General features: G+C 35.2%; 1 protein-coding gene across 1 annotated transcript; it reads right to left on the bottom strand.

Annotated features, from left to right (window-relative positions):
• Positions 1 to 709: 709 nt before the first annotated feature.
• LOC132065471 (acylsugar acyltransferase 3-like) lies at positions 710 to 3654 on the bottom strand. The gene is made up of 2 exons (XM_059458885.1): positions 2261 to 3654; positions 710 to 1423 (listed from the first exon to the last, which is right to left on the bottom strand). Exon 1 carries the CDS (start codon positions 3601 to 3603, stop codon positions 2296 to 2298), a length of 1308 nt encoding a protein of 435 aa, XP_059314868.1. The 5' UTR covers positions 3604 to 3654; the 3' UTR covers positions 710 to 1423; positions 2261 to 2295.
• Positions 3655 to 16977: the final 13323 nt, after the last annotated feature.

The following is a 16977-nucleotide window of genomic DNA, read 5'->3' as shown; positions in this document are numbered from 1 at the left end:
TCGTATTGTATTGTACTCTGTTTGTGTTTGAGAAATAATGCAGAAGAGTTTGAAAATTGATAATGAAATCTGAGACAAGGCCTCTGTATATGTAGCCAACAAAACTTTGAGATGAACAAGTGTTGCAGCCATTTGGTGTCTTTACGGGAAATCAGGATAAGTCACCAAATATAAAAATTTTAAAAATAAAAATTTCGTTGGTCCAAAAATCTGTTGAGATTGAATCAATTGGTACAAATTATTGAGCATTGGGCTTCATCGGGTTTGGGCCCATACACAACAACTGGGCTGCTTCTGTTTCTGCACAAGTATGTGGCCCAAACGAAAGAATCAAGATATTTCCAAGACATTTCCCTATTCTAGAATTTTCCAATACGTGTAGATAGTACAAAATTAGTTAGTTAGATTTGCTATTTTGGCATCCAATGATAGGCTAGCAGCTGTACAAAATTATTCCTTTATTCCTTTGTCATGTAGCAGAGTATATTTTGTATAAATACGTATACAGTGGGATAAAATAATTGTCAAGGAAAATATCCACAAATCAGTCTTCTTTATTGCTTTTCTATAAAATCAATAGATTTGAAGTCATAGTCCAGCGAAATTTTTTAATATGTGCCTCATACATTTTACATTAATTGTGTGAGGCTTTTTTATGCGAGACAAAAAAGTGTAAGATGTAGATTACATATTTGACAACCAAAAAGTGTAAGGTGCTATAATTTTTATATTTTTGGCAAGTGAGGAAACTTTTCGTTACCAAAATTGCTAACATGTACAGAGTCCAAACTGTGGTAGCATAACAGCCGCACAGTTAGCATACTTCCAACTATGACTTCAAAAACTCAACTATAAGCTATGAAATAAACAAGAAACTAGGGATAGATATTAAGCTTTGAGATTCTTCCTGCAAATCGGGGTAGCAACATCGCTTTGAATACTACTTCTTGCACTATCTTCCTTGTGATCACTTGAGAGGGAGTGCTTTTGCTTTGAAATATCCTTTGATTCCTCTCAATCCACACGTGGTACACAGTTGCTGCCAAACACATCCTGTAAATTGTGGCATTTGATCCTCTTCCCTTAGCATTAATGCATGCCCAGTTCAGTTCCTCATGCCAAGGTAGAGGCTCCTTGTTATTCCTTGCCATTGTAGTAGCCGAGACCATATGGAACTGGCATAGTTACAGCTATAAAACAAATGATTCATGGACTCATCGGCATTATCACAGAGGACAAACTGTTGCTCATCTATTATACCCCACTTCAAGCGTCTATCCTTGGTATGAAGTCTTCGCAATGTTGCCAATCTGAGTATAAAAATCCATTTTTGCAGGCCATGGTTGTTGCAAATGATCCTGCTCCACTGGACTTTCTGAAAATCACCCGTCATAGCCACATACATCTTTTTGATAGAGTATTGCTGAATATTAGCTAGATCAGTCTCCGTAAATCCAGCAGCTTGTAAAAACTCCCTGCATTTCAGTATCTTTTGCACCCTATATATTTAAACTTCTACAACACTTCATAATAATTTTATTGCTATAATTAAATTTGACAATTTTGTCATTCCACATTTACATCATATTTTTTGCACCCTATATATTGAAACTTCTATAACACTTCATAATAATTTTAATGCAATATAAAAGATCAAATAAGCAAAATATTCATCAAAGTTTCAAAGTGTTTTTCAACACTCCAAAATTACATAACGGCTCCAACTCAACAACTTAGATGTTTCTAATCATGTGAACAAAATCAATTTAAATCTCTGACAATTTAGATGTATTTCACTTCAAGTTGTATTTCTTTCCCTTCTCTAAGATTCGACCATCAAAGAGAAAATTGATAAGCTCTGAGATATTTCAACTTGTGGAAACATTTGATAAACAATTTTATTCATATAATGCAGGTGAAAAATCCCCCAAAAGAACCTGAGTGAGAGCTTTTAACCACCCAAACACGCGCCAGCGTAGAAATGTAGCATGTGCCCATATCGACGCTGTGGATAAATCAATTAATTCACACTTTGTTGTTTTTCCGAAAGAAGAATTATCTATTCATACAGAAACAATTGCACACACACTTTTCATATCTTAAACTTCAACATTAATTTAACGAGTACGTTTTATTTATGTTTTATTTATCATCATCGAAACATCACATGGTTGAAATACACAACCGAATTTAAAAGATGGAGTAATTAACTTTAACAGTTGCACAATATTCTCAAAACGGATATGAAGATCACACATACTTAGTACGTAGCTTGGCAAGATGATAGCTTTTAACTTATTGCGGCGACTGATGAATAGGAGAAGCAAACTCTAGGAGCTCTTCGTCACGCTGAAATATTAACATATCAGCTTCTGCCAAATTGATTAGTACATTTATCCCTTCTCCACTTTGATCATCCAAGAAAATAACGCCATTTTGTCTTGGATATGATGTTGGGGTCACTCTTATGGGCCGACCCCATCCAAAATCAATCGTATACAACCCAAAATTGCAATGGCTGCTGCAGAAATAAATATCATTACTTTTTAACATTTCTGCAGCCTCTTTGGATCTTTCAAGCGAGTGTGAGAATAGCTGGTTTGGCTTTATATCCCTGAATTTGTCCCGAGAATGTTGTTTAGCCTTTCGTAGTTTATCAACAAAGATGGGAACATGTATCTCATCTTTCATTGTTGCTGTCACGCTAAAGGAAGAAACAGCATTTCCAATTGCTTTTAGGGGCAATGGTGGGCGTAAATTCATTATATGGACCAACAGAGATGGTTTAAACATGCCAGCTGGATGATTTTCTGCTGAGGTTGATGATGCTAGTACTCCGCATTTATGAAGAAGCGCTGTGGCGACTTCAACGCGAGTTGGATTCTGTACACCTGAGCCCTTTACAACAATATCTTTGAGTCTGCCCAAATTAGAAGACGAAAAATGGAACATTCTTGATACGCATTGTTGAGGTTCACTCTCGATTTCGCTTTCAGGTGGAGGGTCATCCATTGGTGGGTACAAAGTATTAATTACACCAAACTGAGGAGATGGTTTGAAATCCAACTGATCATCTCGAGCTGTGGCGGCCCAATCATTAAGGAATTTATAGAGACTGTATCCATCAGCCACTTTGTGCGATATGCATACGCTGACTGCTATTCCACCACAATCGAAATGACTTAATTGGACCACTAGTGGACTTTGATCCAAGGACGAAGTACAACTACCCCAAGGCAAATCTTGTGGGAATGCTACCTTTATAGCATCGTTATTGAGATTGTTGAGAACTTTAGACATTGGACAATTGACTCGGACATTAAAATACTCCGCGCCTATGTCATTGCAATCGACATATTTATTATTCATGATTTTTCCCGCAAAGGGATAATAAGAGGATAATACTTTTGAAAGGGAGTTTTCAAGAATGTGTGATATTTGGATTATGTTGTAATTTGTAGGTTTGGAGTAGAAGGAGGCCACTGGTACATATGTAGATTTAGTAATTTGATCAAGGAAAGAAAGATTGTGACATCTAAGGGAAGAAGGGGTAGGGGAAGAGGGCTTGATGATCTTTTGGGAAAGAAGTGTTGATTCCACCATTTTCTTTTTTGTGAGCCTTAGTTAGGTACTTTGCTTTAAAATACAATTTAATACGTTCCACACTTATATAGAGACCATTAGAATTTATTTTTTTGTTGGTAATGAAGAAAAGAAAATCTAAGTGAATCCAATTTATTCGAAGAAGATACTATTGGAATTAGTACGCAACGTGGTAACAGTTAATTAATTCAAAATTGAATCAATTAAATTCAAAATTCTTTTCTTTTATATGATATTTTTTACTTTCTACAGAAAGTACTCTTTAAAAAAAAAAAAAAAATCTATAAGCCTATTATTCCTTAAAACGGGGACCCCAAATTTGGGGGCCTAAGGCTCAAGCCTTTCTAGAGTTGGAACCGGCCTGTGAGAGGGCAGGCCATTGATGGCTTTGAAAAGCAAGTGGGGAGGGGCTCAGAGAATTTATTAGCCAAGAGTTACTTGATCCATCTTCATTGATACTTGTGCAATGTGTGGTGAGGATTTCTTGCTTATATTCCATGGTTTGCCTTTTTGGTGTGGCAAATTTCAGGATGTAAGGCTCTTGTTCCTCATCTATACAATTCTTCATCGGCGTGGAGGGCTCGATTTCCATGTCGTCAACCAAACATAATGTAGAAAGATATTTAGAATGAGGACCAACACGCCCCAACTCTAAAAAGCGCATTATTTTTGACATCCTCACTTTTGTACACTTTCTCAACATTGGCATCATCAATAAAGATCTGATCGAATGGTTGGAATTCCTCTATCTGTTCCACATGCTAGCCACTATCCAAGATAATATGTAGTTGGGCATCAGACGCCTCAATCTTTTATTTAATTGAGCCTGCAGGTCATGAATATCTGAGCCAAATTGGTCTATCTCTTGTCCGAGCTTTGTTCTTTCTTCCATGAAGTATGCCATGTCACCTGTAATTTCATCAAGATAATCCTCCCATACCTCTAATCAGTGAGCTTGAACCAATAGCCAAGTATCACTTACAAAATTGGTCCTTTATGTGACGTAAAAAAGCTGAAAATGGCATGCATGATGTATTATCAAATCAAGCATGAGTGTCATAAAAAAGCTGAAATTGGCATGCATGATGTGTTGTCAAATCGGTCCTTTATGTGTGATAAAAAAGCTGTAATTTTCAACCATGATGTGTTGTCAAATCATATTATATTGCGCATTGAAATATTGCGCAATATGAATTAAATTCAAATAAAACGGTCAAAAAATGCAGTACTATATATAACATGATTGACAAACAACTAGTATTCACTTTAAAACGAGTTATCGTGACATTCTACACCCAATTTGGCAATCTTGATTCTATTACATGTTTTATCCCAGCAAATATATTTGAAGCAATGGGTGGGACATGAGAACTAGATGATGATGATTTTCATTACTCAAATAACCCTAACAAAAGATTCAGTCAAGAATACAATAAAACAATGAGAAAGGAGTGGAATTGGCGTGTTAGGGAGAATTTGAAACTTTGGAGCAAAAGTTAGCTTCGATAGGGCTTAAATGCCCAAAAAACGTGCTATGTCAATGCCTCATGGAACTCCACAAGAGTTTAATTTTGCTCTTAATCATTTTCGTGAAGAGAACAATCGAATGCAAATACGCTACCATAGGGTAGAATATGGTGTATAATCTAACACAAGATTTAGATCTAAGTGGGATTCGGACTGTGAAATATCCGATGAAGATTAATATTTTTGTTATAATAAGGTAAGTAGGTAGGGTTATAAAGACCCCCCCCCCCCTCCGGAGGGTACTTGGGGGTTTGCAACTATATAAGTAGCCCTTTTTTTGTTATTAGACTACAACGTATTCAATGTCGAATAGTAGAAACGCAGCTTGGTCTTTACTCTTAGCAGTGATGTTGAGAGTTCAAATCATAACAGTTTTTTGAGTGATAACAGTGATTTCAAACTAGACGAATTGAATCCTCACCTTCTTATAGAGCGTAATGATGATTTAAGGTGTGAAATATTCGGATCATGAAAATATTATTGCGGAGTTACTGGCGAGAATGGTCATATCGACTTAGCCGAATCGAACGTCTTGTTCGTGACTTGAAAAATCTCAACGCTCCAATCCCAACAAGTTACTCAATAACCATGCCTCGAGTAGGTCCAGAAACTTGTGAGTTTGTTGTACAAAAGATTAGAAAAGAAAACAACAGAATGCTGGCAAGATGTTGTACATTTTACATGCTAAAGTTGGCCGAAGACCAAGCATCATCAATCGGTAGAGAACTAACATCTCTTGAAAAAAGATGTGTGTTACGAGACCGCCAATATTGTTCTGAGGACGATATTGAGGACTTCTATTCTGATGACGATTAGGGTCTATTTAGGCTCACTGTCTTAGATTATGGGTCATTTAAGTTTCGGACTAAGCCTGTTAATTTGTATTTTTATTTTATGATGAAGTCATCAATTTGAATTAGTTTGGCATGTTTTTAATTTGCTTTTATTGTTAAAGTCTATTATTAATTTATATAAGCACCTTAGAGTTAATAGTACATAAAAAGTTCAACAATTGACAATTTAACAAAGAAATACAAATAAATAAGTACATAAAGGGAGCGGATTACATTATAGGAGAAAAGGTACAACTAGTAAAAACATAATCGATAGAAATATTAAACTTAATAAACAAAATACATATAAATAATAAACAACAACAAGATAGCACAAATAATCTTCCATAATTTAAGTTTTTCTTGCAAAGCTATTTCCTCGTGTTGAGCGTCTCTAAGGTTAGCTTTGAGCAAAATTCCTTTTTTTTTGGGAACCAGTGAGTAAGACCTCCAAAAGTTCAATTTTTTCTTCAGCTTCCACAAGCTTAAATTGCGAGTCTAACTTAACGGTATCTCTATCAAAAAGTGAATTTTTAAACTTCGCCGCCACCGTTTTTGTCCACGTGAACGCTATCTTCCCATCGAAAGTGTTTGCAACCGCCCATATCCTATAAACATTATAAGAAAATCAGTTTTTTAAAGTAAAATATGTGGATAACATGAAAAAAAAAACACTAAAAAATGTAAAAAATACTTATTTCGGGCACTTTACAACGCCAAAAACGGTGATCCGGATTATCTTGGGTCTTTGATGTTTTTAGTTTATAATAATAACTGCATTCACAAATATCGGGTTGTATAGCAAACTTTGAAGTTTCGGAACTTTGAGACATGTTTTTGGGAGTGTAAAGTGTGTTGAAAGGGTGAAAATAGAGGAAATGAAAGAGAAGAGTATGCTGGAAATGGGAGGCTTCTGGTGGGTTTTTGTTACGCCTTTTACGCACGATTAAATGAAGCGCTAACAGTTTTTATTTTTTTTTATTTTTATTTTTTAAAAAGGGTTAGTTTGATTCCAAACGTTATTTTTTGGGTTAAAAAAAATTTCCGGACTCATATGTACATAACAGAGTAGTAGGCTCGAGGTTTTAACTACGTACTGGAAGCATTTTTGTTGTTTCATTTTGGCTAATTAAGCTTCCTAGTAGTAGGTTGGGCTCGTTGGGCTAAATTAGTTTCATGATTAAAATCGTGTGGGATTATCAATCACCCTGTTCTTCGGTGTGATAGGTTAGATCTAAAATCAAACTTTGACCTTTTAAATAAGTTTTATTATAAATATACATCAATCTTTTGCAATTACTTAAAAGTATCCTTCGTGCTTCCAAGCAAAGAGAGACATATGTGAACACGTACTTTTTAGTTTTATCTCTCTTCATCCCAAAAGATTGTCTTGCTTTTCTAATTAGTTTGTCAAAAAGATTGACATCTTACGTATTTAGAAATAATTTAACTTTATGAGATGATTTACAATCACACAAATATATAAGTTTGTTTTGGACCACATATTTCAAAAGTCTTCTTTATTTTTTAAACTCACGAATCTTTTTGGGACGGAGGGAGTACCATTTTTTAGAGTTTAATGTTTCTTTAAATCTAATCTTGACTTTTGGGGATCGGACCACAAACTATATAGATACACTTAACCTAGGAAGATTAGATCCAGCTGCCAACCCTATAAGGAATAGAAACAGCCGCAGCAGCTAACCTAAAAAAAGGTTATATACTTCTAATGCTATAGTTTGGTTTCTTGAATTTAACTCTTCTATTTGAATTAATAATAAGCTATCTACTTCTAATGTTATCGTTTTCTTTCTCTAAAATAAATAAAATGATAAGTTATCTGCTAGCAAATTTGAGGTTGAGAAACAGGTAAGTCATTATTCATAAGATGGATTTGACTAATTGGGTCACAAGGGGTTAGTCTCGGGAAAAGAAAGATTTGAGCTAAAAAAAAAAAAATAGGAGTATTTTCTTGCTACTTTGTATATTAATAATCTAGGTTTATATGAGCTCATTGACAATGTTTAGGCAAACATTAGGATATATCGAGCATTAGGCAAATATAAGTGCGATTAAAATTTGTGTTGATTAAGAGTGTGTTTATGCATCTTAGTTTTGAAAATAAAAAAGACAATAGCGTGTTAATGCACCTTGATTCGAGCATTTGAACACATTAAATAATACTCCCTCTGTCCCATTGATGTGACACTTTTCGTTTTAAAATTGACTACATGTACTTTGCCCAACATTTAAAGATGTATTTTTTTACCAAATTGATAGTATGAGAAAAGTTGCTAATTGTATACTTTTCATGTAGTTTTCAAATATTTATATTTTAATCTTAAAACATTATGTTAATCTAATTCAATTTATCTTAAAAGTTTCTTCAAGTTGACTCTTGAAAAGTAAAAAGTGTCACATACATTAAGACGGATGGGGTAACTATAATCGTAGAAGTGAGACAAATATAGGATTCAAGAGTGCATTTACGCATCTTGATAAGAGACAAGTGTTAGTTTAAAACCCGCTAAACGAGTAAAAGAAAAAAGCGGTAAAAACAAATGCGAGGAAGCAAGGTGAGTTGCGAAATAATTCAAGACTCTCTTCAAAACAAAATAAAAGAGGCTAGTATACATTGTGTAGACTAAGGGTGCATTTACGAAACTCGCCATGACCATTTTCTGATGAGCATAGTGGTGGACGGAGGGGAGGGGAAGACAAATGTCTTCGTGCCTTTTGAAATCTGATGCAAACGAATTTGAGCTTTTGGATGCGTGAATACAATATAGCTATGAGGGGTAATTGGAATAAATAATAAAGCTATATATTGTGATTTATTTAAAGTGTAGTTATTATACTTAAATACTCTTATATGTTAGCTACACCAAGTAAAATTTCTTTATTAACTCAGCTCATTTTGATCCGCTCAAATTCAGAACAACTCACTGATAAGTGGAAATTTACTGATACTTACTGATAACTGTGAGTATCATTTCAAAATTCATCAAATTTATACACGTTTTTGCTGTTCTGGGGCAATTTCTTTATGTGTTCCTCTGCATCTTGTAAGCATTAATTTTGCGAATGCTGAGCCAGATTTTTACTCATTATACAAGAATGGTTTCCTTCTGCAGGCATACTGCAGAATTGCCTATGCTGCAAATTGCTTTTCAGTATACTGTTGTTGTCCCACCAGATGAACTTGCAAATACAGGTCAAATTCTACAACAAGGTAAGGGTGTTCTTACAAGTGGCCTTTTTGCTGCTTTAGTACCTTTCAGGTAGCAGTGACCATCAAAGTAACGTGCTTCTTATTTGTTTATTTATATATTTAAGTATTGATTCACCTAGTAGAACTCAAAAAAAAAAAAAAAAAGAATCATAAAGTATGTCATTGTATCTTGAATCTGGACAAGTGGCTTGGCAGAAGTTTGGTTCTAGTTTGCGTTTCCTGCTTGGTTGCGTAAATGTTTAAGCAGTGGATATTTGAGGAGCGACATGTTAAATGTGGTATTTGGCACCTCTTAGTTGGTCAATGTAAAAGGTGATACGATTTAAAATTATGTAAGTGAACTTGTTGTTATACTACAAAAATTTAGATAGGGTTAAATTAGGTACAGACAAATATTGGAGATTTATTTTCTTTATTTTAGGAGTCGCCACCTAATTGATTTTAAGGTGAATTAGGGCACCTAATTATTAACTAAGGTAAAGCTAACTAAACCTCATTAAAGAAGTGCAGCAATTTTCAATTCTAGGTAAGGGTTCTAATTATCCTAAAGGGAAGGGGTTAGGCATCCTCTAGGATCCGTTAACTACGGTTTACCGGCCAAACTTAGGTTAATACTAGAAATTAAGACGAAGTACAGTAAATTAGTATCTTATAAATAATTTAAGAAAAAGATATAAAAATATATAAGTAATTAAGATAGAGGACTTTGCAAATAAATAAAATAATGCGTTTTTTCTAGACTTACATAAAGAAATAGCTATTTTCGAAAAGGACTGAAAATCATTTTGTTTTATAAATCATATATCTTAGTGTCACTTATTTTCAAATAAAATATCTCGTATGAATTTTAAGGGGGTTGTACATAAATACTGCTTTAAAGAAACTTAAGGATTCGGGTTTGAAGTTAGCAATAATCTGATTCATATGTTGAGAAAATTATTTGAATAAAACAAAAAAAAAAACTTGAGCCTTTTGTAAAAAAAAAAAAAAAAAAAAAAAAAGGTTTAATAACTTAAGGATGAAATGCCACTTTTATTTAAAGGAGAGTTGAGTAAAAGTGATAATTTTTTAGTTCACAAAAGGGTTACTTAATTAAATAAAACATGTAAAGTTATTATCCAAAATTTGTTATTAGTGCTCAAAGACATTTCCTTATTTCGGTTGATGTGATTGAATTAAAATTACTATTGATCTAAAGTATAGTTAGAGATAAACTTCTATAAAATTAATAACTAAAAAAAATACCCTAACTTATGAAAATAGATTAAATTAACCAACTTTTTAAGACGTTATTTCGAAATTTATTAAACTTTAATCCATCATCTCTAAACTACCCCATGAGATTAACCATTGCAGTGCTCTTAACTTAACAATACCTATGAGGTAAAATACTCTAGCCAGTCCAAAGGTCCATAAAAAAAAATAAAGCATAAAATTGAAGACGCGATGGGAGGGGAATTATTGTTTCTTCCCTACTGCACATTCTCGTCCGGTGCGTTTTCGAAAGCATGAGAAGTTTTGCCGGAGGTGTAAATGCAAATCAGCAGCAAATATTAATTCTCAAACGAGGCTGCTTGCGGCGGTAGGAGTCTTTTATGAAGACTCCATATCGCTCCCAAAGTGTACATGCAAAGAAAGGAAGATAAAGATTAGTATTTGAACCGAGACATTTAAACTAGTCATTTCTCAATCAAATTTGCTGAGAGAGCCGCAAAACAGTCAAAAATACCACATTTAGTGGGCAGCAACATGATACTAGAAAGTATTTCTACGAAATGAAAAAAAAGAAGGTACTCGTTTTACAGTGAGAAATTACTCTAAACAACATCTTAGATGTTAGTATTATAATTTGTAGAAATGGTGGAGCATGAAAGGCATTTTAAACTTAAACATACATGACAATATTTTTTTCCCTTCCTATATTTACCCTTAGCTCATCTAGTTAGTCAGTTCCTGATTTAACTATACATACTAAAAAAGATCACGAACTAGAGTCTTTTGATTAGGATACACTAGACAAATCACTTTACAACTGCACCCAAAGGCTCGGGCTTCTATTTAAACTGGTAGAGAGGGGCTACACATTTGAATTATACTTCCCAAACAGCATTAATCGCAACCACAGCAAGGAAAAGTTAAACAACTAAACACAATAATTAAATCATTGGGAAGCAGAGAGGAAAAATAAATGAACAATGAGAAGAGACGAAGAATGAATCGGTAATAAAGGACTGGCAGATGGGAACTTAAAACTTATCAAGAATCATATAAGGAGTGTTAAACTTTTCTCATTGACGGTAAAACAAGGCGAACTAAACCCGAGATTAATATTTATACCTTGATCACATATCTCAAATCAAGCAAATAACTGAACATTATGAGGCATTTCCGATAGGCTTTTGATCGGAGAAGAAGAAAAGGGGTAAGGTTACCAACTTATCAAACACAATGGAACTTAAACATATAACAAAACATCTCTCATGCCTGGCCATAAGGAAGTGCAGTGTCATGCCTTAAATAAACTTACAAAATAAATCACTAACAAATAATTTCATATTTTTTTATACTTGTGCAGCAACCAAACTAAGACTAGAGATAAAACATGCCTTTTAACAAACACCCTTATCGAGGTTCTAAGTCACGGACAGTTTAAGCTCAAACTGGACGAATCCGCTAAGTCTAAGAGGGCTGGACATTTTCAAAATCAGTTGGGTATTGCAGAGTCTTAAAGAGGCAGTACTCTTCAGTTTTAATGGCATTTTATGTCATCAATGGCATAACATTACAGAGGCAGCACTGAGATTAAGCAAACTATCACAAGATGACCTCGCAAGGATTTAACAATGCACAATATTGGAGCAAAAGGGAACACTAATGGCCATGAAACAGGTATTAAAACAGCTCATGACTTGTTTGAGACTCGGTAAATCCAACAACAAGGTCCCAAAAGCGAACTAAACAGCTAGTACTACTATATTCAACCAATATCACACCTTTTAGATCATGGGACTACATTTCTCATCGTGAATGCCCAACAACTTTATCATTTATTCTTCCATGACAACAGCGATCGGGCAAAATAAGCACATTTAGCACAAAATTCAGAACCATGATGTATTGAAACTATCCATTTCCTACTAACTTAATCCACATAAACAAACGAATCGCGCACACGAGCTTGCTTTGAACAAATTAACCCAGGTTAATCTTCATATACATATGCTTGTCTGATTAAACCGTTCATACTCTTGAATAAACAAACTGAAATTAGTTAATATAAAACATGTTGTGCCATACATACTAATCAAAACTAATCACTCAGCATGCCTTAGCCAACAAACTAATTAACCTTCAAGTCATCTAAACGGTAAGTGATACAACTAAACTAAAGCTCGAAACGTGCCGAACATGCTATGAATATCTATTACGGGGCATAGCAAAATTCAACTAAACCACGATGAGACGTATAAACACTTCGACAGATGTTAAGTATTTATATGCCTAATGGATTAAACTACCCAGCCTGCTAATAAACCAAAAATAAGCTAAGTAACACATATTTGGATCAAATAAAACACAAAAGCAAATCGGAAAATTGAAGAAAATGACTTAAAGGAGGGAAAATCACCTTCTTTGGGTGCAGTGAAACTGGGTGCGGGGTCTTCGATCTACGCCCGAACACGATGAACCCGAAGCCGCGTGAATTAACCCAAGTCTCAAACCAAAAATGTTACACCTCGAAAATTCTCTCTTAGCGTACAAGTGAATAGGCTCGCGAAGAGCCTTGATGAGTAGGAGGCATGGATAAGCAAGAAATGGTAATCGATGGCCCTAATTAAGATTTCCAAAGGCATCCGAGTTGAAGCAAGAAAGTCGTTAAGGGAATCGAGTTATAAGTTAGTGTATTGGATGCAAACTAGGAGTATTGAGTTAATGATGCCTTAAGGATGTTGTGGAGAAGAGCTATAACGTCCCTTAGAATGATATTGAAGTGTTGAACAAGTGTTAAGAAGATTCCATAAGGATTGGAGATCAAACGAAACAACGGGAACCATTACCGGTGGAACCTGTGAGTTCTACGGCCATGTTCCACGGACGGCACCATGTTCCACGGCCGTGGATGTGTCCGTGGAACAACGGCCGGCGAAAGAGTGGCCGGGCTGGTCATGAACCACGACCAGTTCCACGGCCAACATTGGGTTCCACGGACCGTGAAGGCGTCCGTGGAAGTCCATCGGTGAACCATTTTCAAGTCTTTAAATGTGAAGTCCACTTCATTTATCTCATTCTCATTCACGACTTCAACCTCTCCACACCTCTAGAACTTTCTAAACATTTCATCCACAAGAAAACTAAGTGAATCAAGGATCAATAACAAGAAAACCAAATGAATCAAGCCTATGAAACTCCATTAAAGTCACCAAAGTCAAGAAATTCCAAGAAAGGTGAAGTAGGGTTTTTGTGCGAAGGGTGTATTATCAATCAAGGCTTATTCCTCTACCATTTGAGGTAAGTTTCATGATATTTGCATGTAGTTTAAAGTAATATTAAGGTGAAACACTTAGATTATGAAAGAATATGGAAAATGGGTTACAAATGGATGAATAATGTCATTGTGGAATAGTAGTTGAGAGGGATCATGAAAATGGTTAGGTTGAGATTATAAATGTGTTATAAATGATAATTAGAGCATGGAATGGGTATTATAAGTGAACAAACGCGACGATGAACTTTAGTCATGAATATGGAGAATTGAAGTGAAATTAGGAAATGCGAATCATGTAAATGAATGACGATTGTTGCTAGCGATATTGTGATGGTTGTGATGGGTGTTGGGAGTTGATATGGAATATGGCGGAAAGTAGTATAAACAAAGAAAACGCTGCCCAATTTTCTTTAGCCTTAAGAGGCATGGTTTTATAATTGCCAAGCTAACGACGATACGAACTCTCTTGAAGGTAAAGTCGAGGACGTTAAAGGAGAACGAGCAAGCTATAAAGTAGTTAACGACAAAGGTATGTGAGGCATTACCCTTCCTTCCAAGGCATGAATCCTATGCATGATTTTCCTCTTCCTTCACGAATCTTCTACGTTTCTAGAAATGCAGAGTCTAAGTTCATGGATAGCGAGACTGGATAAGAAATACGCTATGAATACGATAAAGACTCTAGAGACCACGATATGAAGTTCCTACGAAATCAATAATAATGATCACTATCCGTTGGTATTCTTTCTTATATGTACTCACCTTAAATTATAAATCCCTCCAAGGTGAGATATGACGCTCATGCTTATTCCATTCATATGGCCAGGGGTTTACGACCTTACGTCACCCGACGCGTAGACATGAGTCGCCATTAAGCTTAATGTATATGTATATGTAACTAAGGATGTTAAAATATGGTAGAATGATGATAAGCCACGATATGTCTATGAAATGAATGATAGTGATGAGTGTATGAAATGTATGGTATGTATAATGATGTGGTTCCACCGCGCTAATTGGCCGGACGTGTCACCGCTACGACGGCGCTATGATTCCACCGCGCCTAATTGGCCGGACATGTCACCGCTACGGCGGGGGTTGCTATGATTCCACCGCACCGAGAAAGGGCGGACATGACCACCACTAGTGGGCTGCATGGGATGGTTACCCGGATGCGGGTAACGATATGATGATGTATGGTTGATGTGATGATGCCTGCATGTTATGATAATGTATATGACATATTTATGCATGATGTATGTACATGAAACTTGTTCATATGTAAGGAGTACACAGGTTACATCCTCACCTCAGAATCTGTGATTTCCAGATTATGTTTATTTCATTTCTGCCTTACTTACTCAGTACAATATTCGTACTGACGTCCTTTCTTCGAACGCTGTGTTCATGCCCACCAGAGTAAGCCGGGGAGACAGTCTTGATCCCCTGGAGCCGATGGGCGATTTGTGAGCACTCCATTGTCCTAGGAGAAGTCTTCTTCATTGATTATTCTTTTGGTACATATCTGTATATTCATATTTTGGGCATGACGGGGTCCTGTCCCGTCCGTATGTCTAGCACTCTAGTAGAGGCTCGTAGATGCGCATGTGTGCGGGATATGGTCCCATGATGTTCATGTATATGTACGTATATGTATATGTGTATATATAGTATTTGACGGCCTAAAGGCTTATGTTTATAAAGTTAATCAAGTTTCCAATGATGGTATATTTCCATGAATTTGAATATACATTATGTATACAAGGTTATGGGTAATGGGACGAGTGGTGTTCGGTGGTTAGCCCCGGATACCCGTCGCGGCCCGTAGCTCGGGTCGTGACAAAAAAATGAAGATAAAAGAAACGATTTCTTGACTGATTTTTTGCCCTCTTTTTTTTTTTTTTTTTTCTTGTAAGAACTATAACTATATCTTTTTTAGGGATCAGGTACCGCCGTTCCAAAAAAAAAAAACCTCCTTTCATGAACTCGAAGTGCTAGTATATATAGGACGAAAATAGGGTTTCGGATTTTAAAATTTTTGGCTCCAAACGCAACCCAAGAGCTGCTAAAAAATCAAACCCAAATCTCTGAAAAGTTGATTTTCACAGAGATCTCAGAATTATTTGTCTCTTAGTGTTGACTATAGCCGTTGAAGGTAGGAGAGAAAGGGACGTTACAGTCACGAGATGGGGGATACGAAAACGAGTACAAGGTTTGCCCGAAATGGCGAGGCAAACCTGCGGATGCTGGATGAAGAGGGGTGGGTTTTTCATGAAAAGGGTAAGGAGGAAGAAGACAATGAGGTACGGCTGACATTGGTATGAAAAAAATGGAAGAGAGAGAGAGGGCTAGGAAGTTTTTGTTTCTGATTAGTTTTTTTGCATTTTTCATGTTAGAAAGAATGGAAAGGGCCGAAAATGGGTTTGTATTGTTGGGCTGGTTTGTGCGGATTTGGGCCTCAACCTTTTGGGCTGAATTAACATAGTGCCAAATAAAGAACCTATATGTATATATGTGATATTAATAACAATTGAGCCATTAGAATTTATAAGGTGTCATTAAAATGTAGGTAAAGTAACAATGAGGTCAGAATATTATACAAGTTATACCTTATTATTAATATGTGAATGAACAAATAGCAGTACGCAAGGTATTAATAAAGTAACAGTTCCTATCGATAATTGCATAGTAGTAGCAATAGTAATAAAGTAAGGGCGAAAATAAGATATTTAGTTACTCATAATTATCGGAAGCTCAAAAGAATTAATTGGAATAAAGGAGAGACGTTGGCTGCATAGAAAATAGGTTTGGAAGAAAAGGATTTGTGGGCTGCTTCCTTCAATTTCGTGGGCTTCAATACTTGATTTAAGCATCCCTTAATAAATTATATACCAACAAGTGCTTAAGTGTATAAATTATGTAATGCAAAGTATAATTGCTAATGGTTATATAGCGTGAAAATTATACGATATCATAATAGTTGCGCGATAATATTTTTAAGGTTTGAATTGTATAAAATAAATACGATCGTTTTATAAAGACGGAAAAAATGTTAAAAAGCGACTATTGCGATTATAATATTAGGTGCTACTTGTATGATGATAATAATAATAGTAATAATAATAATAATGATATTAATAATAATAAATAATAATAATAATAATGATAATAATGATAATAATAATAATAATAATAATAATAATAAACGACTATATTAATAGAAGGCAAATAATTATGGAAAAATATACATGAATATTCGCAAATAAAAATTTTGGAAAAAGGCGGGACAAAATCGG

This window comes from Lycium ferocissimum, chromosome 7, assembly GCF_029784015.1.
Source record: "Lycium ferocissimum isolate CSIRO_LF1 chromosome 7, AGI_CSIRO_Lferr_CH_V1, whole genome shotgun sequence".
NCBI lineage: Eukaryota > Viridiplantae > Streptophyta > Magnoliopsida > Solanales > Solanaceae > Lycium > Lycium ferocissimum.
This window is presented reverse-complemented; position numbering and strand designations above follow the sequence as displayed.